This window comes from Phoenix dactylifera, chromosome 3 (assembly GCF_009389715.1).
Source record: "Phoenix dactylifera cultivar Barhee BC4 chromosome 3, palm_55x_up_171113_PBpolish2nd_filt_p, whole genome shotgun sequence".
NCBI lineage: Eukaryota > Viridiplantae > Streptophyta > Magnoliopsida > Arecales > Arecaceae > Phoenix > Phoenix dactylifera.
The window spans coordinates 13,946,027-13,968,398 of record NC_052394.1 but is presented as its reverse complement, the minus strand read 5'-3'; the positions used below and the strand labels follow the sequence as shown (position 1 = coordinate 13,968,398).

The window sequence follows — 22,372 nt, the reverse complement described above, 5'->3', positions numbered from 1 at the left end:
CATCAACAAGAATAAATTTTAAGTCATGTTAGACAATAATGAAAACACCAATAGTTCTATTTGTCAACAATAGGTCCATGTAATGGAGAAAGTCAAAATAACCTTATCTTGAAGACATTTAAGGGAACAAATCGAGATACTTTGACCATCTCAAGGGTCCAGACTCCAGAGTAAAATAAGAGGCATTAAATGTCTAGAATACAAATAATAGAAAATGGAAGGGACTGCACACCTTAAATTTTAATCCACGCTTTCCCACATTAGTGGGATCACCATAACAGATGTCAACTAGTCTCAACACCTCATATTCTCCAGCTGGGATTGCAGAATAACTTTGAGCCTCTTTTCTAGAATCTTTTACATTTGATTTCCAGGAAGTACTATCTTTCATTTTACCAGTATTAACCCCATAACGTTTGCAAAGCTTCTCCCATTCCTTTAGTAAGTCAAAAAAATCATTGACAGCCTCATTCCTGACCTATTTAGTGAGCACATCAGTACATGCTATTGATATATATTACAAAGCAAGCTAGCAACCATACTAAAGTATAAACATGCAGCATACTTGAGTTTCTGGATGGTTTAGTTTTAAACTTTCACATGAAGCTACACTGACATCAACAGCCCATCTCTACAAAGAAAGAAGTAACAAGTCAGTGAACTGAAGAATAACGACAAAGTTATAGGAAAAGTCAAATGAAAAATAAAGATGGTAAATGTAAGCATCGAGTTTGGTTGGAAGATACTTGCCGTTGCAAGGTTCACGCCAGCAACATGAGCTCCCATGCAAAGCCCAGTTGACATTCCACCACAACCAGAATATAGATCTAACAAAGCCAGCTCAGTCTTTTCAGATGCACAACTGCTATACTTTTGATTTACAATTGATTTGTCCTCTGAATCATCTGAAAATTATATGGAGTATATAAAGCCTTTTGACAATATTGGATAAATGAGTTCAGCCAAAAATATATCAAAGATGCTCAAGGAAGTTAAGATAATCAAGAATAAATGAAACAATAAGCCTAAATATATTGGGGAGGCATATGCATGAATATTAACAGTAGCAACACAACTTATACAATCTATTTAGTATAGGCTTCAGGGGTTTAATTTCCAATGATGGCTTGGTACCAAGCAAGTACTTTGAAACAAGAAGTGTCTAGCCAACAATTACAATTGTTTCTAATGACTATATAATAGTCAAAATCATCACATGCATATATTGCCTTAGCTTCGATTATCGGCATTGGACCATGATTTATCTCATGCTTTGAGCACGCTTCCATGAGTGTCTCAATGTGGGAAAAACCCTCCACAAGATGAATTGTTATAAAAAATGAATTGTCTCCAGTCTTGCCTTGTAGATTTGTTGTTGGATGTGGAAGCATGCAACTTTTTATATTATACATGCAATAATAGTTATATAATTGCAAATCTACCCTAGGATGGCGTTGTTCAGGTCAAATCATGATTAAATTAGGATAGATTTACGTGAAAGTTATGGTCTGCCGCACCGATGCATACCAGCCGGTACAGGCCGGAACGTACCGGTCCGGCCTCGGACCGGTACCGGATTGGCGTGGAATCCGGTACCGGTAGCTTATCGTTGGAGAACAATTATGGGACCGGTATAGGACCGGCATGGATCAGCATTGAATCCGGAACCAGTACGGGACCAGTACCGGTCCGGTATGGACCGGTACGGTACCGGTCCGGTATGGACCGGTACGGTACCGGTCCGGTATGGACCGGTACGGTACCGGTCCGGTATGGACCGGTACGGTACCGGTCCGGGCCGCCACCGGTACGTCGACCGGTACTGGTACAGCGGACTTAAGCCCTCAACAAAAGCCCTAACCATTTATGTAAAAAGGCCTATAAAAGATTTAAATACCATTCCTAAAACCTATACCATTTTTCCATTAGAATGGTATAGTATCGGAATGATCCTGGTACCACCATTACCCACTAAAATTGACAATTTAAAAAAAAAATGAAAAGCCATCAGTAGCTACTAGTATGGTTGGTAGGATACTATATACACCAATGTGGCCAATACGTATTGGTATGGATAGTTTCAGTGTCCTGGCACTCATACTAGTGTTGATTTCATGGTAGAATGGTACAATACCAATGGTACCATCTCATTTTGATGGCTTTTGAATCCATGCCTAAAATTGATCAATCTAATCTATATAGACCAAAACATCTTTTAATCTATTAAATAAGAGAATGAAACAAAGAAACAATGTTGTAGATGCTTCACATATGGATTCACCTAATTCATTTGGAAGCCAGAAGGAATAGACTTTTCAAGATAGGGTAAAGGTTTAGGTTTTGTTGTAATGAGAACATGGATGACAATGTGAAGGGGTTAAGGGTCCCCAAGAGCAAAGGCATAAGAATGTAAAGGAAAGAAAGGAAGGGGAAAGGAGGAAAGAGTGGGAGCATGAGTTGAAGAGGAAGGGGGAAATATAAGAGAAGAAAGCTGGTTGTACTACAAGAAGATGGTGAGATCACAATCACCAGAATGCCACTTCCCATCAATGCCTTGAAGAATGCAAAAATAGAGTCAATGAACCAAAGTCCGTTGTACCGGTACCGGTCGGTATACCGGTGGTGGCCCGGACTAGTACGTACCGGTCCGTACCGATTCCGTACCGGTCCGAACCGGTCCCGTACCGGTCCGAACCGGTCCCGTACCGGTCCGAACCGGTCCCGTACCGGTTCTTCAACAATAAACTACCGGACCAGTACGACAGACCATGCAATGAACTTTGCCCTCCCACATTTTTCCTCTTCAAGAGATGTAGGGAAAGAGTTTATAAAAGCCGGAATCCCTTATTTTACAACAATGGCAGAATCCATCACCAAATCAAATCTTATTAGAATTACATAGAAATACCAAATGGTTTGATTGTAGATCTTTTGTAAATGGGATTATCATACAGATTGGAAATGGTTGTATAGGGCTTTTGGGGGTACTGATATAAGTCTGCAGTGGGTCGGGGAGAGTTGGTGGCTTGTAGCTGATTCTCCTTCTCAAACCCGATGTTTAAACCAATTGACCCTCCTAAAGAGGAGGTTGCCATTAGTATGTTGGTTGTACTGCCCCATGATGACTAAATGGGTCAAAGGATCTACCTTGAATCCAAGCCCCGTTGTAATCAAGTTGTTTTCAAGTAACCAAAACCAACAAATTAAGGATCTCCCTCTACATGAACTTTATTATTTCATGCAAGTCAATAGTGTAACAATTCTAGCAACTGTTAAAGCCAAACAATATTTTATGTTTTCATGTTGTTGGACAACACGAGAGGTTGCTTAATAACCACCACTACGTTGGATATACATCTAGGTGTTGTTCAATATCAGGTCCTTGAATATGATGCTAACTTGAATACAAAGTGCATCCCTGCCGCTCATAAGGTTAGTCGAATCGGTACCAGATCCCTTCCGATTGGCGACTGGCATGGTATGGTATGGTATGGGTCCGTACCAAGGTCTGCTGAACTGGCCGGTTCAGTGTGTACGGTACCGGCCCCAACCGGTACGGTTCAGTTGTGAAAAATCGGTCATTTTCTGCTGCGTGCCCGCACGTGCAGTAGCACGCCCACGCGGGCTGGCAACCTGCGTGGGCCATTTAATGCCACAGAGTGGCATTCTGTGGCATTTAAAGCATCTGCGTGCGGACGCGTTGTTTTTTTTTCGCGTCCGCGCGCGGATGTGCGAGTGCGGACGCGTTGTTTTTTTTCGCGTCCGCGCGCGGATGTGTGAGTGGGCAATTGCGCGCCCAATTCGCGCCTGCGCGCGATTCCTCGAGCAGGAAACCGCGGCCGCGATGGGTTCTCCAGCAGGGAACCGCGGCCGCAGCCGATTCCCCGCGCGGAGAGCGTGCCCGCACGGGCTGGCAGTCCGCACGGTCCATTTAATGCCACAGAAATGCCACTCTGTGGCATTTAACGCGTCCGTGCATAGTTTTTTTTTTTAACGTTTGCGCATCGTGTCTGCGCGCGCGTCTGCTCTGTTGGCCGGTTCGGAACCGGTTCCAACGGGTACCGAACTGGTACCGTACCAGTACCGATGCCCACCGGTACATCGGTACGGTCAGTTCGGCGGACCTTAGTCCGGAGTCCGTACCATGCTATTTTCGAAAGTACCGATTATTTTTTGCCAACTTTGAATTGAAATCGGCCAAAAGAATTAGAGTTTTCTTGTTTTGAAACAAAATAGTGGCAATCTCCTGTCAACAAGCTGAGAGGCTTTCGAGTCCTCTCCCTCCCCCCTCCCTCTCCCTCCGAACGCCTTATTGTGCTTATGTTTCTAACCGATGCCCCAAACCGCGCTATTTACTAATTGGTCCGATTCAGTATACCTTGAACTGGCCAGTTTGGAATGATTCAGCAAACATTATCTCATACTGCATTTAGTACTATTTAGGATAACTCTCTTGATAGTATGTGGGTTAGATGACTAGCCATCCTTGCTCAGGACAATGAGATGCAACACCATATTGTACTCTATAAGATGTTCATATAAAGGTGGATATTGTATAGGATTGTACCCCTCAAGATATGATGGTTGGAGGTATCTATATGAATAGAATGCAGAAAGGGGAGGGCCATAATATGCACTTTGATTATTTGATGTGCTAATGGATTTTGCTCAGCTAATAATGATAATGACCTGATTTTGCTCAAGCTCCAATCTGCCACTTAGAGCTTCTTACTCCATCCATGCCATAAACTCTTGGTATTCTTAATGTCAACGTTCTTTAGTTATCCTCAGTTTCTGAATATGATCCATAATATTTGTAGCCTGTGTGCCACATCTTTCAACAATTCTGGCCTGCTTCCTCCTATAAGCTAGTAGCTCCTACGAAGGTTGGAGGAACCGGTACCGGGCACGATGGCAGTTTTCTGGCAGCACAAGTCGGTACGGGCCCACGCCATGCCGTACCGAGCCTGTACCGATAGAGAAAAGGGCAAACAGACCGTGGGAGAAAGAAAAAAGAGGGAGAAAAAGAGGAGAGAGGGAGGGAGGGAGGCCGGCGGAGGGTGGCAGACACCCACAGAGGGCCGACGGAGGCCGACAGAGGCCACGGCCAATTCTCCTATTCTAAATGAAATAGGGGTGCAGCCGCTGCCTTAAAAAAACCACGATTTTTAAGTGAAGTCGGCAAGCGATCCTTAAAAAAATCACTGTTTTTAAGTGAAGTCGGCAAATCGCTTGCCGAGTTTACTTAAAAATTGCGAAATCCAATTTGCCGACTTCACTTAAAAATTGAAATTTTTTAACGCCGCAGCCACACCCTTGTTTCGCTCGAAACAGAAAAACCAGCCGCGGCCTCCACCGAAGTCCGTCAACCCTTCGTCGGCGTCTGCTACCCTCCGCCAGCCTCCCTCCCTCTCCCTCTCCCTCCCCTGCTCGCTCTCTCTTTTCTTTTCCTTCTCCGACTCCAGCAATGATTTTCATTTCTGTTGCTGGAACTATACCGGTGAGCCTCCGTTATGGCTCAGAACGTTCGGAACCGTCCGGTTCGGGACGATTCCGCCAACCTTAGCTCGTACCCTTGATATCTAGATTTGGATTTGGCTCCATGGTCCTGATCCTTTGTAGCATGAGTCAACTTTGCCTTTTTAGTAAATGGACTGATCCCGTATGCCTCATTGCCACCTCCATCCTAACCACCATGATCATCAAATCCACCATCTATCTAGAGTCTAGACAAACCATCTCTTTCGTCATCGCTATTATCACAAGATGATCTAGATAAACCATGATCTAGGGGCTTGAGTGTCTCACTATCATCATCTTGGACTTGCTCATCGTCAACCATCTCTACAAGACCAACTATCACCTTCCCTTTCATTTGGACTTCTTGAGGCTCTACTCGACTGTACCTCTCTGACTTTCCCTCGTGACCTGACTAGCCTTTACTAGTTGAATTGCCCTACCTTTTCTGCTAGTCCTAGAACTCTGGCTAGTTCTAGAGGCCCATTTGTCTTGTCTTGAACTAAGCATCTTAAGGTCCTCAGATCTGTTGCCTGATCCACCATCACTCCCTCTAGTCCCTTGCATGCCACTATGAATAGGAGATAAGTGAGAGGTTGCTCATCGGTCCACATCTCGTATTCCCACCTCTTGCAATGTCAGAAACCTAGGTTATCCAACGGCTTGTTCAGCTCTAAAATATTTAAAAGTAGAAGCTCACTGCATCTTCTAGTTAATTTTCCTTAGTCACATTAACATTCAATATATACCCTAAACAATTTGCTTGAGTTCCGACAAAGATAACAATAGATATAATATATATTACAAATTTAAAATAGTGTTATAAATAGTTGCAAAGCATTACGACCAAGGTATGCGAAATCGACCGGAACCGGTCGGTTCAGCCCGTACCGAACCGGGGCTGACAGGCACCGGTACGATACAGCATATAAATTCGATTTCGACCCAAACTGGGTCGGAATCGATTGGTTCCATACTTGAACCGGTTTGTACCGGCTCGGTATGCACCAATACCAGTGCGAACCGGTACCGCGTGCGATTTTTCGCATGGGGCAGCGCGCCCACACGGCCTGGCAGCCCGCATGGGCTATTTAATGCCACAGAGTGGTATTTGCGCGGACGTGTAGTTTTTTTTTCTCCATCCGCGTGTAGACCTTGAACAGAGAATCGCACGCCCGCGCGCGATTCCCCACGCAGGGAATCGCGCCCGCGCGCGATTCTCCACTCCCGCGCGGGGCAGTGCGCCCACGCGAGCTAGCAGCCCGCGTGGGCCATTTAATGCCACAAAGTGGCATTTAACGCCACTTTGTCGCATTTAACGCGCCCGCACGCAAATGCGTGCGAACACGTAGTTTTTTTTTTCGCGGACGCGACACGCGTTGTTTTTTTTCTCATCCGTGCATCGCATCACTGTGCACGTCTCCAATTCGGTACTGGTGCCCACTGGTATGTTAGTACAGTCGGTCCAACGAACTTTGATTACGACCATATCATATAGCTTGCAGCCTTGTACAATTCCTGCCATATAAACTAATTATTCACTCTACTATAAATCTTCATTTCATAATAATAAAAAATAGGCTCATAATAACATACTTATTTGTAACACAAAAGGTACCATGACACATGGTTCAGTGAGCAAATTTAAACTACATATTAATGAGGCATAGATCTATGAACATGGTTTATTGTCAATATCATATATGAGTGACAAGGTATTCACTTAAAATGAAATAATATGATGCCTAATATCTGAGAGAAGCACACAGAAAGCTTGTTTTGACAAAGGATCTACTCCTTAGTAGTAGCTAATGGCAAATAAAGGTTGGCAAAGAGAAGCACAAAAAATTATTGCTCATTTATTTTATTTAGTTTATAGTAGGGTGAGTGGTTAACCATGCACATCTAAGTCATTTCAACAGCTAGTGTAAATTTCAGGCATTAATTTAATCAAGCAAAATGACTTACCATTTTCCATTGTATAGAATGTAGAATAATCCACAGAGTATTTCATGTCATAATAAAAGTAGCATGAAGGAATAGGTTTAGACTGGAAGTCCACCTGCAATAAGATTATGAATTAATTGTATGGACCAAATAAGTCCAACTTTATCAACTAAAAATATATGAATCATGAAACACAAATAGAACAGTAAAAAATAGAATTAAAGTAAGCAAGATAGCGAAAAGATTTTTCGGAGTTGATAACATAAGCAAAAGCAGAATTTATGCATACGCAGGGTGGAACTTGTGCAACTCTGACTTTGGACACAATGCAGTCTAGTGGATTGTCATTCTTTAAATCAGAATAAAACAGCCTCTTCTTGTCATGGGATGCCCCTTGTACTTTCATAATCTAAGATGAACAAAAGTACAAATCATGGTCTATCATTAAGAATATTAATTTCTGAACTTGTTGAGGGTATGTTTGCATTATATACAAGTGCACCACAATTAGAAGACACCTGAATTTGAAAATTAAAGATCAAAAGTAACAAGAAACTCACAGTATCTTCAGCTCTAAAAAACCACTGTACTGTGAAGTAATATTCCCCTCTTATTGTCTCAAAGAACTCCAAGATCCTGCCAACATAATTTGGCTTTCCCTTTTCACCCTGTAGACATTAACAGCATGTCAGCTTTATTATTCCTTAAAAAAAACATCTCAGTTTTATTATACAAGAAGCACTGTAATTAGCTGTCATGAAACATGAGGATCAAAACTATATCCATCATAATTCAAGTGATAGTACAATAAACCAAAATGCTGGTGCTTCATTATTTCCATATTTTTATTAAAGATGTGGCTTAAAGATATGAATGATAAATGATTGATAAAAAGCCTTGGATTCTTTAAATAAAAAGGACAATATCTTGTTTGGCAACAGTTTAAACTTCTTATAGAGCCAGCAACTAATCAAATTAAATATATCCCTTGGTCCATATATTTGCTTCTATGATGCACTATCTTCATAACATAGAACACCCTAACATACAGTAGTCAATATGTTATTGCACTGGTTCAATAACCAACAAACAGTTATATGTACAATGTTCACCAGACAACACTGGTTTAGTAAAATCAAGGAAGATCAAACTTTGATGGTGTCATGATGTTGATCTAGTTTGCCATGGGTACTAATGGAGTCCATTTTTCCTGACTTTCAATTTATACCACATGATGGAGAACACCATTTAAGATAAAGGAAGCAGTTCACATCAGGGAGATGCACTGCTGCATTTGCAAAGAAATATATCACATTGTACGTTAGGGAAAAAATAAATGATAAACAAGGCAGTCAATTAACTCTTGTGATGTCTTACGAACAGCTCACCTTCACATATGTGCAATCCCCGATATCAAGAATGCACCCACATATACTAGCTTGCAAGTAATGGCATTTAACATCTAAGATGATTTCATCTTCATCCTCAGAGCTAAACCGTAAGATATAAAACCATAAGTTAAAAGAATACAAGATACACAGAAGCTGCCAAAAAAGAAAAAAAAGTTTATGAATAGATGCTTACTTTCCATTTCTGCTCAGACACTTCCCTATTTTACCCTTCAAAATCAAGACATGATGTCATGAGTAAAACAAAAGATTATCAATGTAATGACGGTAAAATTTGAAACAATTTTCTTAAAAGAAGTTTTCAATAGGAACGATTAGCTTACATTAAGAAGCATAAAAATTAAGAAACATTAGTTTTGACATTTCTGAAAGCTTTAAAGGCATAACTTTAGGGGCAAGAAAGTAGCAAACTTGTGACTTCTCATTTTATAGAAGTGGAACCTCATTACGCAACATGGTGAAGTCACAAGGCTTCATCACGGTGTTCATACAACTCTCAACAGGAGAAACTCCTAGGGACACAATAACACTAGAGGGAGCCAAAAGCATGCTCTTATGTCTCTCCATGCCAGTACCTTACTGGCATTGTATGGCACGGTAAGGTAATGCCATCATACCAATGCATTGTAAAAATGCTAAGTCGGCACGACAACCATACTCTATATTTGTTCTGTACCATATCGAGCCCCTACTGGTATAATATGGTACGTGCACCTGTTATGGACTGGTATGGTCCAGTATGTAAAGCCTTGGTTAGAAGTTTCATGACCCTTGGTGTAGAGAGAAGGAATCCAAGCCCCAAGAGGACCTACAAGTTTCACAAAAATTACAAATCACAGGTCTAGAATTTGAAGAAAAGGTAAATTTATGACTCGAACATTACGTTGTATCAGTGTAAAGAGGTGAGAGTCTAGACCTGGATGACCCACATAATATATTTGCAATTAATCCTGTCCAGAAGAAAGTGGCCCCAATGAGTCCATGAAAGTCTAGATTGAACCTTTTGGAGAGAAAGAGAGGATCAAAGACCCAAGGTCAAACCATTAGACCACCGAAAAATGCCACTAGAGCCCATGTATCACAAACGGTATAAGACAACTCAACACTTCATTCAACAGAGAAGAGAATACTCCAATCAAGGTTACTAGTATGACATAAGATGATGGTAGTCAATCACCATAAGACCTTTATAAGGTTAATCAAGGAATAGCAGTATGCTGTCAAAGCAAGGTAAAACCTTGTGGGTATGAATGACCCATAAGATTTCTGCCTCTATGGACATAAAGGAGAAGGAATGCCAACTTCCATTAGGATTACGACTGCACATGAATTTGCCAACGTTACTTCCATACAAAGCCTTTCAGATCTGAACCAAACACTCCTAAGAAAAGGAATAATTCATGGTTGGAGCAACCAGAAGCCTCAAACCGAAATATCTGGAGATTTCCGAAAATTAAGTTTTGCTTCTGTGATTGGAATTATTTGGATCAGAAAAAAAATTCTCCCCCATAAAAAAATAAGCCTTTACACTCACCATAAGTAAGTTTGTTTGAGTGATCAAAGGCAGCTAAAAAAGTAATACAAATAGCATTCTAGGTCAAGAAATTGCGAAAAAGGTACCAAGACCTAATCTTTGACAAGTTCTAGAGACAATGCAGTATGCTCTTTGATGTGAACTAAATCTAATCCACCCATCACGGGTCGAAACGTGGCACTATGGCAGAAGAACTCTGGTGAGGCGATGAAACTCCAATAGAAGCACAAGAAGGAAACGATCACAAAGGCTTGATCGCGATCTCTCTATCTCTAAGCTCCAAAGCACAAGAGATCGAAATACGGAAGACGCACAAGTCTCCTGCCTTATCTGGAAAGTCAGACATCCAGATCGGCATGGCGGTTCACTTATCCCAACTGATCTTCACCACGTCGCTTGGACGTTCGCTCCTTGGCGGTCACTTGAATCGCCATCGGCCCAAATGTCTAATCATTGCACTGATATTCTCACTACAAACGATACCGCATCGGGAAGCGCAAGTGTCAGCACGTACCCCATAAATATAGTATCCAGAAGATCTCTACAGCAAAACCGACGGACAATTGCGGTGGCACAGCTTTGTAGCTTGAATTTATAGTTTAGCTTCATGGCTAACCTCTGCTGGTCGGCCTCACCAGCCAGTTATTTTTATCGCCCGAGCCAACAAGTTAGCTTGGTCTCCGAAGTAGGAGACAAGTGACACAATTTGGAACTGACTATAACCGATGTGGCAGACCGACTAATTAGAGCTCGCCATGAAGCCCCCCATCAACCAGCTAAAGCTCGCCACATGGCCGACCCAAAGGCATGCGGAGAGTCCCTTAAATTTCAAATTTCTCCCTAGCTGATGACACTTCGGCCACGATCGTGAGTGATTTTCTTAACCGTATGGGTGAGAGGCGTGGAGCATGATGCATGAGCTAGACGTCTTCACGTGACCGTCAGGACATGCGATGAGTTACCAAAGACAGCCAATCTGCATGTTCGAATCCCTTGACAACAAGTACAGATCCTCACATATACAAACCAATCCTGGAGGATCCTCAAGGTAAATGCTCTCGAGCCCTCCTACACTCTTATGTTGTCGCTTTACCGCTTTAGCGCTCTCATAACACCTCTACTGTTTCCTGAGAATGTCCGACTTAGGCATCGGAGGATCCCCGTTAGACACTCTCAGGCAAGAGGACTTCTTTGTCTTTGCTATTTCAGATTAGATCCGATATTGAAGCGAAGATCCGAGCATGATCTCCTTTTCCTAGCTCCATCTCGGGAGCGACCGGCCTTGGAGCCATTGCCATGCGAGCACATCAAACACCACCTTGCCACCTCATAGGCACATCGCGACCTTTTTGGCCGATCTTTACGGTCTGAACAACCAATCGTCCGAGCCCTCCAGCAACTTAGCCAGCTCAGCACCTCGGTCAAATCGATTTTGAACACCAACACTCAAAAAATCATAAATAAGACATCAAGATATGACCCTTTGACAAGCTTTTGTTGCAATGTAGCATGCTTACCTTGTCTACATAATGGTGAGGCCACCTCTGCCTGGCCTCCTCATCAGGCACAGGGTCCCCGACAAAGAAGCAGATCTCGTTAACATTCTTCAAGACAGAAGACGCTCTTGCCATTTGAGGAGGCACTGAGCCATTATCTGACCAGACTTTTAGCTTTTTAGTTGGTGGCGAACCATTTTGCTCTGGGGATTTCCCATTCTCAAGCCTTTTAGACTTCAGAGAATCTTTTGGTTTAGACGATTTCCCATCTTCACCCACCGATAGAGGGGAGCGCCTCAAAACGCCAATCCCGACCATCACTCCATTAGCAGCAGGAGCCTTACAAGCACCATTGCCTGCTACAACGTTCGATCTGGTACTCTCTGCTTCGGAGGTCCTCGGAGACCGCCTCAAACCGCCATTATCGACCACCCACTGAGCTAAAAATGGGCCCTTTTGACTCCCATTGCTCGCAGTGAAACCGGAACGGCAACCCGGGGAGCTAAAGAACCTCGGCGACCGCCTCAAGCCATTGCTGGCAGCCGCCACCGAATCCAAGGAACGCCCATTGGTCCGGAAAGAATCCACGCCGGATTTCGAGGATCTAAAGGTCCTCAGCGAGGGATTGGCGGCGCCATTCTTGATAGCGGCACGATGGGTGGAGGCTGCGTTGCGATCGCAGCCGCTGGGGCCGGAATGGAAGCAGGGTCTGACGGATTTGACGGCCCTTGGCGACCTCCGCAAGGGGGTCTCGTCAGCCATTGGAGATCAGAACTCCAAAACCCTAGGTAGAATGGGGACAGGAAATGGGGAGGGGGGGGCCTAGGGTTTCTTTCGAGGGGTTCACAAGGAGGAGATTTGGGGCCATGGCGGGAGTATATTTAACTGCGAGGTAACAGAAAAGGCAAACGGTAAGATAAGAAAGTAGATGGTCAAAAAAACGGAAGGCGATTAAACTGATAACCCGGGAGGGATTCGCCGCCCCCGTAAAAAGTTTCCCTAGACGTGATCTGGGGAAGCTTCGGACGGACGGTGGCGATTCCTTTTATGCGGAAGCTTTCTTTCTAAATTTTGGAAGCGTTTCAGAAGGACAATGTTGCCGTTGGGGACCGAGGCTTTTCTTTTGAAATTTTAGACATCCGATATCACGTGGAAGTGAGCGTCGCGCGCAGAATCCGTCAGGTGGGTCCCACCAAGCAATGCTATTCTACATACGCTCGTACAGAGCATTGTATGAGGACGCGAAGCAACCCATCGGGTGGCCGTTGGAAGGTGAATCTCGTACAACGCTCCGCGCGATCGCCGAAAGTGAAGATTCAAAATAGAGGTGATCGCAGAGCAGCATGAGTTTTGTTATCAGGATCATGACCGCAGCCTGATTGCTGCCGGAAAGCAATGCATTTTTAAAAGAACAATCATAGCAGCACAGTTTAGGGCAGCATAGAAGGATGTTATCTATGTAAAACTGATTTTGGAGGCTTAAAGTGTTTGTTTTAAAAAAAAATTCAGTCATGGTGATTGAGTGAATATGGGATGAGGGGCAATAAAGGATGGACACCCGCTATTTTGCGATATTTGTTGGCTGACGAGAGAGTGCATCACGACCGTGCATATGTACCGAGAGGCAAACTGGGCCGCAAACTAAGTCGTCTCCTTTTTTTATTTTGGTGAAGCAGCATCTCACTACACACGACGGTGAGAAAGCCTAGAGCAATCACAAGACAAAACACGATCTAATGCCTGCGGCACACGATCGGAAATACCCCATAATACAAATCCGGAGTGGTGGGTTGCGTAGGAGGCGACCCAATCTACAACTCTTTTCGCCTTCCGAAACACATGCAAAACTCGAAATAAATCTATCTCCTCCACCATGCTCCAAATGTCCCGAAGTAGTGGGTGCAAATCTGGCTTGGCCTGCCGGCACCAGATCCAGCCGACCACTATGCACGAGTCGCCCTCTAGGAATATCCGTCGAGCATCCAGGTGCACTCTAGCATAGATGAGATCCTCCCACGCCGCGTGCAACTCCGCCACAAGAACGGATCCATCAAATGTGTGCCGACCTCCGGCCATAATCAATCTGGAATCCTGGTCTCTGATCACAGAGCCCACGCCACATCTGCTGCCACCCTCTGATACACTATCGTCAAAATTCATCTTGAAAAAATCAGAGGATGGGGGCTTCCATGATACCATTGGTATCATTACATACCTAGGCACTACCGGAGCCAAAGAGGAACCCCAGATGTCCCTGTCATCTCCAGGTGAAATGTTAGTTGCAACGCTCACCAGCTCGGCTGCATGTGCAAAAGCTCTATCAACCACTGAACTTGGATAAATACCTCTATTCTCGAAAATCCTCGCATTTCTATCCAGCCAGATGTGATATGCCACATAAGCCCAAACTAGGTCGTCTTCTTTGCTGCCCAACACTCGGAAGAGATCCTCTGGACATGTTATGTAGCTGCCCTTCCACTTTTATGCTATCTCCTTTCCTTTGACTCTGTTGGCTATACTCACACTATAGGAAAAAGGATAAAAGCCGACTCTTGGTTGCCGACGCTAAAAGATGTGTCGATAAATTTGGCTCCGCGCCAAATTTTGCCGATGCTTGTAATGAATATCAGCAATTTGAAAGACTAGACGACGCTTAAAAGCGTCGTCGTAGGCCTCAAGCTAAGACGACGCTGGAAAACGTGGGGAGTGTACCTAGGACAACGTTTTTAAGTGTTGTTGTTCTCCTTCTGCCTAAGACGACGCTTATAAGCGTCGTCGAAGGTCATGACCTAAGACGACGCTTATAAGCATTGTCGATGGTGAAGACCCCCTCCAAACCTAGCCCTTGACCCCGAGCCCTCATTCTATCCTAGATCCCCATTTTCTCCTCTCCAACGCTCCCCTAGCCCCCCATCTTTCTTCGCTCCGGCATTGCCCTAGCCCCTGTCTTCCTCTTATCTGATGCAGATTGTCCGACTCCAACCTCCTCTCCTCCTCCCTCCTCTTCAGCGTCGATCGACTGACCCCAATCCCCTTCGTCTGAGGTATTTTTCTCCTCCTCCCTCCTCTCTCTCCTTTTCGCTTATTCTCCTCCTCCTCTTCTTCGTGTGTTCGTGGATTTTTTTCTTTCTTTAATTTGTTCTCTTGCTTCGCCTCCGCTTGAGGATCTCCTTCTCTTCCCTCCTCTCTGGTGCCAACCGAACAGCCCTCAAGCCTCGATCGAGCTTCGTGATAGCCCTTCTCTCCAGAGATCGGCGTCGACTGACCGGCCCAAAGCAACGATCGATTGAGGTCTGCCTCCATCCGAGGTAATGTACTATCTTTTCTTTATTCTTCTGTGCTTAGTCATGTACTATAGGTTTTAAATTATCAATTTAATTTTTTTTTTTGTATATAAGAATTAAAATAGAGCTATGCAATCATTAAATTATCCGATCAATTCCTAAAACTGTGATGCAATCATTAAATTAAGTTTGTTCTACAATAAGAAACTTGTTCTTCCAACTAGGGTTCTTCGGAGGGGAAAAAAGGAAGTTGGGCATTTTTTGATTCATCCGAAGATCAATCTTATTTAGATGGTTTTCTGGTTTAAGATGCGCCTCATCTGTTCTCTTTCTAAACACCATGGATTCGGATATATGTGCATACGAATACATAAAGTTAGATAACAAATTGACAAAATAAGAAATAAATGAAAACATAATATTATAGGCATGGATAACTGAAAATAGAAACAAATTAAATAAAAAAAAATAAAATTAAAGTTGGTAATTAATTTCCTTGATTCATGAAACAACAATGAATGCATATCAATGATTGATTTACTGTTAGTATCTTTGAGTTGTGCCCACTCCAATCCCTGCAATGTTTGCAAACACATCCATGCAGATATATCAATTGTTTGACATCTTTATTTTGTTATGAGACATTCTTATTTTCCTTTCTTTTCTTTTTTTGGAGAGGATTCGTCTTCCATTCGGAACATTTAGCATAGATTTCAAATTTTTAGCAAAATTTTAATATCCTCAGCATGCTAAACCATTTCCCAGGTGTTGAACATGCCATTATGCCCTTAATAAGATCTATTTCCTTGATTACCTGTACTTTTAGCTATCTTTGTAAATACTGAATTGATGAGTTTTGCTATTAAGTGAGGTCTGACCCTTGCTTCCTAACAGGCTTAGACCCCCTTACACCTTTTTCTAATCAGTTAAATGAATTCTGCATGGGTTTTCCTTTCCTTTTCCTAAAAAGTTTTACCTTAGAAGTTACATGCAAGGAATAACTGAAGGGATCAAGAAGTCCCCTAATTTGCAGACTGATATAGAAATCTTTGTGCCAGGTTCTTAAAGTTTTGATAGATCTAGTTCTTATTATCTAAATATGACCCATACAGCAGCCAGCACATGGATTTAAATGGATGTGTAGAAGACTAGCTCCATCTGCAGTTCAATTGGTCAATATCTCTCCTTTATTTATTTATTTATTTATTTTTTTGCAAGCTATTTCAAGCACTTGCATGTTTATGATGCATATGCGAGTTGAAACATATGTTTACTGGCACAAAAGAGTCTATTGTATGTCTTCATGTTTGAGTGCATATAATTCAATAGGCATGTTTATTTATTCTTAAACTTCATAGATTGTGATGTCAACCTTTGGCTTAGTATATTCTTAAACATTGTGCTCGATGGGTAGATTATGTTGTTTGCTGTAAGGAGTGCATATACCTTGGTGGCCAGAACCTTCTACTTAGGGTAATGCACCTGATTTAGAATATTCCTGCAAACCATAATTTTGGGCCTTGGATAAGTCATGGATTGTGGTCCTAGAAAAACTATGATACTATTTGATCACTGGAAGAAGTTATTGCTAGTGCGAAATGGTTATATAGAAAGGAGTAGTTGAAATGATCCTTTTTTTTTGCTTTGATTTTTCATATAGAAATTATCCTTATTTATCATTTTTAAATAAATTGCAGTTCAACCGATATTCTAATAGAATGGACAAAAGTTAGATAAATAAGTTGAGATCCAGTGCCAAATATTTGGATGAAGTTCAGAATTTCATTAAGTTTGCTTTTGAGAAATCTAATATGAACGGAAAGATTTTATATCCATGTCAAAAATGTGTAAACGATTCTGCTCTTGATCCAAAAATTATTGAAAAACACTTGGTGTGGAATGGTTTTCTAAACGGTTATATTGAATGGATACTTCATGAAAAGTCTATATTGCCGTCTCCATGTAACCAATCCTCCTATCTAGAACACACCTTTAATTTTGGATCCGGTAACATAAAACAAAATTATGTAGGAGAAGATGATATAAGAGGCTTACTCAGAGTTGCTCAGTGTATGCCTTATAATATTATGCCAACTAATAAAGTAAATACACCAACGAGTTTGGTTAGGACAGATGTTGAATAAGAATGTAGTTTCTTAATAGTAAGTAAACTTTATGATGTATACAATGAATGAATTATTGTGTTTTCTTTTATTAGCAATTCATTTAGTATATATTTATCATTTAACTAATATTGATTCTTTTTTGTGCATACCAAGTAACAACATACCCCGAGGAAAACGATTTAGAGATGTGGAGTTCCAGCATTCTCTGGTGGAATCTTCTTCTAATCAGTCCCTGTAGTCCTAGCAGCCCTGTGAGCACTAGCAGCACGAGTCTGGATTTTAGCGCGAGCCTCCTGCTGATTACCCAGGGGAGGATGTGGTTATGGATGACCTCCAGATCCAGAATAATTCAATTTAAAGTTCATATTTATCTTCAATTTTTTAATGCATATTTTATTTAATTTTAATAGATGGACAAGGGACGGTGAGGATGAGACGGGGATCCGCTCAAGCAAAGGATGTGTGGCAGCTTCGTGAGGGTGATAAGATCATCATCCGATGCAACGAATTGGGGTAGCCCATCAAGAGGGCTGGAAGTCTTTTATCAAGTTTTTTAGGATCGGTTGCACGCAAGGGTCAGTTGTGTCCGTTCAACTATACAAAGTAGAATGGAATGTTTTCTTCGTATAAGGTGAGCTTCTTAGACTTATACAAGTAATGAATTGAATTTGTTCTTTTTAATTTCTTCGTAATAACTTTTATATTCTTACTTTCTAAAGTGTCTTTTTTTTTAAGGTTGTTGATACTTCATCGACTCATAGAGATGATGATGTCGTCGACCCCAGAAATTTGATATGTATGTTTTTAATATTTTTGAAGTACAATGTAATCAAATATGATAATATGAATATTTTGAATGAAAAGTTTTTGTTTGTGATGTGACTTTTGTTATATATGTGATTTAGGTTGTGTATTTGTTGTGTTGGAAAGTAATGTATACAGGTTTAAAAATTATTTTTATATTTTTTAAAAAAAAAACCATTATTGCCCGGCGCTTTTAAGCGTCGACAATAACCAAACCGGCACGGCACGATGCTTTAAAGCGTCGGCAAAGTCCCTAGCTTGGGCCGATGCGACTAGTTAGCATCGGCAGAGTTCAAAGTAAGCTGACCTAAGAAAGCGTCGGTCAATTCCAAACCACGCGACGCTTAAAGTCGGCATAGAGTAAGTTTATGTTGACACTTTCAAAAAGCATCGGAAAGAAAAACTTCCACACCCCACTTGCCTTACGCTTCGCGACGCTTTTGAATGCTTCGGCACGAAAAGTACCGATGTTTATAAGCGTCGGAAAATATTATTTCTTTTGTAGTGTCACGTTAGATTTATGTGAGTAGCCGTTGTACCAAAAAAAAAAATGGAGGTGATTCTAAATCAGCAAATTTTATTGTTAGAAGTATGAGTTAGTTACCTATTGTAAATACATATATACATATACATATATACATATACATATATATATATATATATATATATATATATATATACATATATATATATATACATATATATACATATATACATATATATACATACATACATACATATATATATATATATATATATATATATATATATATATATATATACATATATATATATATATATATATATGCCGTATGCATTAAAAACTTATAATATTTAGTTGTATTTATGGTCTACATAAGATTTTATCTTATAACTTGCGGTTCTTAAGACGAGGTTTTAAATGCGAAAATTTCAAGAAAACTCCCATAGAGCGCTCCATTCAGGAAATTCATTTTTTGGTAGAATCCGGACGGTTCGTTAAGGAAGGAGACCCAGTCGGCCGATTCGGTTTTTGTTGCCCTGCATCATCTTTTTGCACTGCTCAAACCTGTGAGCCTCAAATATAGTGAATACATATAGAAGAAGAAGAAGAATAATGATGCTACTTATACAAGAGATCTCTCACAAAAAAAGAAGTTTTTAAAAACAAAAATTAATGAAACAGCATAAAGTCTCTCTGAAAACATTTACTATTCAGCAAGTAACAGTTGAATCTGTATGAGGCTCCTAAATCCAGACTTTTACTACCAAAATCTTAGTAAACTGATTTTTATAAACAAACAAAAAGAAATTAGTGATAATCAACTCATCCCCTTAAAACTCATGGCAAACGCCTCCAAACTGGAAATCAGGCATCTTTAGTCGAATTAACATCTGCATGCTTAAAAACTTCATCTTAAACAAGCATGAATTTTGTCATCTGATTTGGAAATTGCTTGTACCACTATGAAAAGAAAAACTCTTTTCCACTCTAATACCAGCAAAAAAGCCCAAATACATTTCATACCTTCGGATCTAAGAAAAAAAAAGATTCAAAATAGAGCTATCAAAAACAATTGTTTCTTCGGCCCTCTCAGGCATCGATTCGCCGGCATGCTCAAATATCTCTTCATATACATACCGCACAGTACACAGTTAGTATAATACAATACATAATTAATATAGCACAGTACACAGTTAATATCCCCCAATATATGATTATTAGATATGTGTACACGCTTAATATATCACTATAAATACTTAATATATCATGGTACACATTTAATATACCACAACAAATAGTTAATATTCCACACAGTACACACTTAATATACTACAGTGCACAGTTAATATCTCCCAGTGCACAGTTATTAATTACGTGCATATAGTAAATATATAGTATACATACTTAATATACCATAGTACACGCTTAATATACCAGTACAATACACAGTTAATATAATATAGTATATAGTTAATATCCTCCAGTAATAGTCACCAGAGTACACACTTAATATAAGTTTACATTTAATTTGCCACAGTATATGATTAATATACCATATAACACAGCTAATATAGCTGTTGTCGACATGGTTAAAGTAACCTCACACAATTAATCCCTCTTTCTACACATTACATTCTAGTTGTATGCAATTGAGATACTAACGCATGTAATTATTAAGGCAAAGTGTCCTTGTACAGTCAATATACATTTATCGGCTAAATGTTTTCAACATAAGTGAATCATTCGTCAACATACCATTTGAAATATAATACTCAAAATATATCAATGTAACACAGTTATATTAGACAAATGAGATTTAAAGTTACAATGTCATATTACATAACTAAGACATAAAGTTACAATGCTATGTTACACAACATGGTTAATCTTTTTTGCTTGATAACCACTATCCATACCATGCCCCAAATCTATCATAGGTAACACAATGGCCGGCCATGAAACAAAATATGTGCTGCAACCCAGCTCCTATACAATGAGGGATCTTTAACTTACATCACGCAATGGTCTCAAGTTTCCACCTGTCAGCATCTCCACAAACCTATTGATTTGGGATGATAAAGAAATAAATGAGAAAGGATTTCTGAAAAAATATGGTTATCAATCAAAAACTTTACATGAAATACTAAGCCATGAAAAATATTTTGTGGCCTGTTATGTAGAGAGAAGAATATGAATAGCAAATGACTTCGATCATGTCTTCAGGTAAATCAGCATCAGTAATTAACAGGAACCAAGCAGCTGGGTCTGATGGAAGAGAAGCATTAACCAAAGTCATCCCATCTCACTATATATATTTGTTGCCGGGCTTTCACTCAGGCAACAGCATAGCCCCCACCGATCCGAGCAGAGAAAGAGACTGCGTTCCACCAGGTATTGTCCGTTCTGGCGGGAGCAGGGATCTCCTTCCCGCCACACGGTTTTGCCCTTTAAAAGGCGCCTCACGGAGAAAGAAATTTCCCCCCCCCCCTTTAAGGCATAGACCTTTCCGCTACTCGGCCGATGTGGGACTAAATTCGGGCCCTCACCGCAACAATATTCATTTTAGCAACCAATATCCTTAATAAATTGTTGTTAGGCAGTGTTATTTAGGCCCCGGCTCATTTTCTCCAAAAAAAAGGGTGGTCTGCTAACTAGGGACTTCTCCTAGCTATTGACCAATGGTCACATAGATATGTAATCTATGTTTATACAGACATCAGATCACTCATTTGAAGATTCTTTTATACAGCTTTGAACTGTTATATAGGTTAAAGATTGATTTCCAAAAAAATCATCATCATCTTGGGAATCAATCAGAGCAAGAGGAGCATATATATTTTGCTACATTACTTCATTGTAAACTAGGAACTTTTCCCAATCAAATATCTTGCTATATATTATGTTGTTTTATGACACATGATAAGTCATGATGTCAATGTAATTAACTTGGTTGGCTTTCATTTTTGGCAATGGACAATGGACATGAGACATCAACAGATCATTCCTACAAGGGGCCTGTGGTCCAGTGATACGTGTGGAAACCCGGTGACAACTCGCAGGTATGGTTGGAGGCAAGGACCTTCTTTATGGGAAGCGTCTCCCTCATGGCTAGGTGGGTGTCTCCACTTGCAAGTGGGCATGGTACTCCTTGCTTTAGTCTTTTAAGAACAATAAAAGAAGTTTGGGGGGGGGGGGGGGGGGGGGGGGGTTGGTGGCGGGGGAATAGATTTAAATGCAATACAAGAAAAACAAAGAAGAAAATAAATTAGAGTTCGATGTAATACATGAAACTTACGTACTAGATTGTATTATATTGTCACACTCAAAAAAAAAAGAAGATTGCATTATATTGTCGACCAACCTAACTGGTTGTTCATGAGCTTTTATGAGATGATTTAGTACTGTGAAACAAATGGATTAAGTGGTGGTCCATGAGCCAGGCTTGCTCTCTCATCTCCCTTTTACTCAGTTGCCTTTAGGAATGTTAAAGTTACATGCAAATCAAATCAATGATGTCCCACAATATAACTCATTTTTTTATGTGACAAATACAAGAGTATTTCTTGATGTCTTTGTCCCATTGTGCTTACTGAAAATTAATGTTTCAAAAAATGTAGCTCATTTTTCATGTGATATTGCTCAGGGATGCAACCACCTTTTTTTGAGATAACATCTGCTTCCTCTGAAGTACCAAAGTCTATTAACTGGTTGGTAGGATCTTGATTCGAGACTTTTAAGCAGCTGCTGTGATGATGTGAAGCTAGAGATGGA

The 22,372-nt window shown here is 40.9% G+C and overlaps 1 protein-coding gene across 3 annotated transcripts in view; it reads right to left on the bottom strand.

Annotated features, from left to right (window-relative positions):
• The window catches only part of LOC103707986 (DNA (cytosine-5)-methyltransferase CMT2-like), a 35,069-nt gene extending 22,160 nt beyond the window's left edge, over positions 1 to 12,909 (bottom strand). Inside the window, exons 1-9 of one of the 3 annotated variants that reach the window (XM_026804991.2) lie at positions 11,925 to 12,909; positions 9,049 to 9,083; positions 8,853 to 8,955; positions 8,025 to 8,132; positions 7,754 to 7,873; positions 7,486 to 7,579; positions 751 to 905; positions 566 to 631; positions 233 to 478 (exon numbers count right to left, since the gene is read on the bottom strand). In XM_026804991.2, coding sequence (XP_026660792.1) covers positions 233 to 478; positions 566 to 631; positions 751 to 905; positions 7,486 to 7,579; positions 7,754 to 7,873; positions 8,025 to 8,132; positions 8,853 to 8,955; positions 9,049 to 9,083; positions 11,925 to 12,665 — 1,668 coding nt within the window. In that variant the 5' untranslated portion in view covers positions 12,666 to 12,909. The remainder of the gene's footprint in view (positions 1 to 232; positions 479 to 565; positions 632 to 750; positions 906 to 7,485; positions 7,580 to 7,753; positions 7,874 to 8,024; positions 8,133 to 8,852; positions 8,956 to 9,048; positions 9,084 to 11,924) is intronic. The other 2 variants (XM_008792723.4, XM_039124671.1) reach the window with 2 other exon arrangements.
• Positions 12,910 to 22,372: the final 9,463 nt, after the last annotated feature.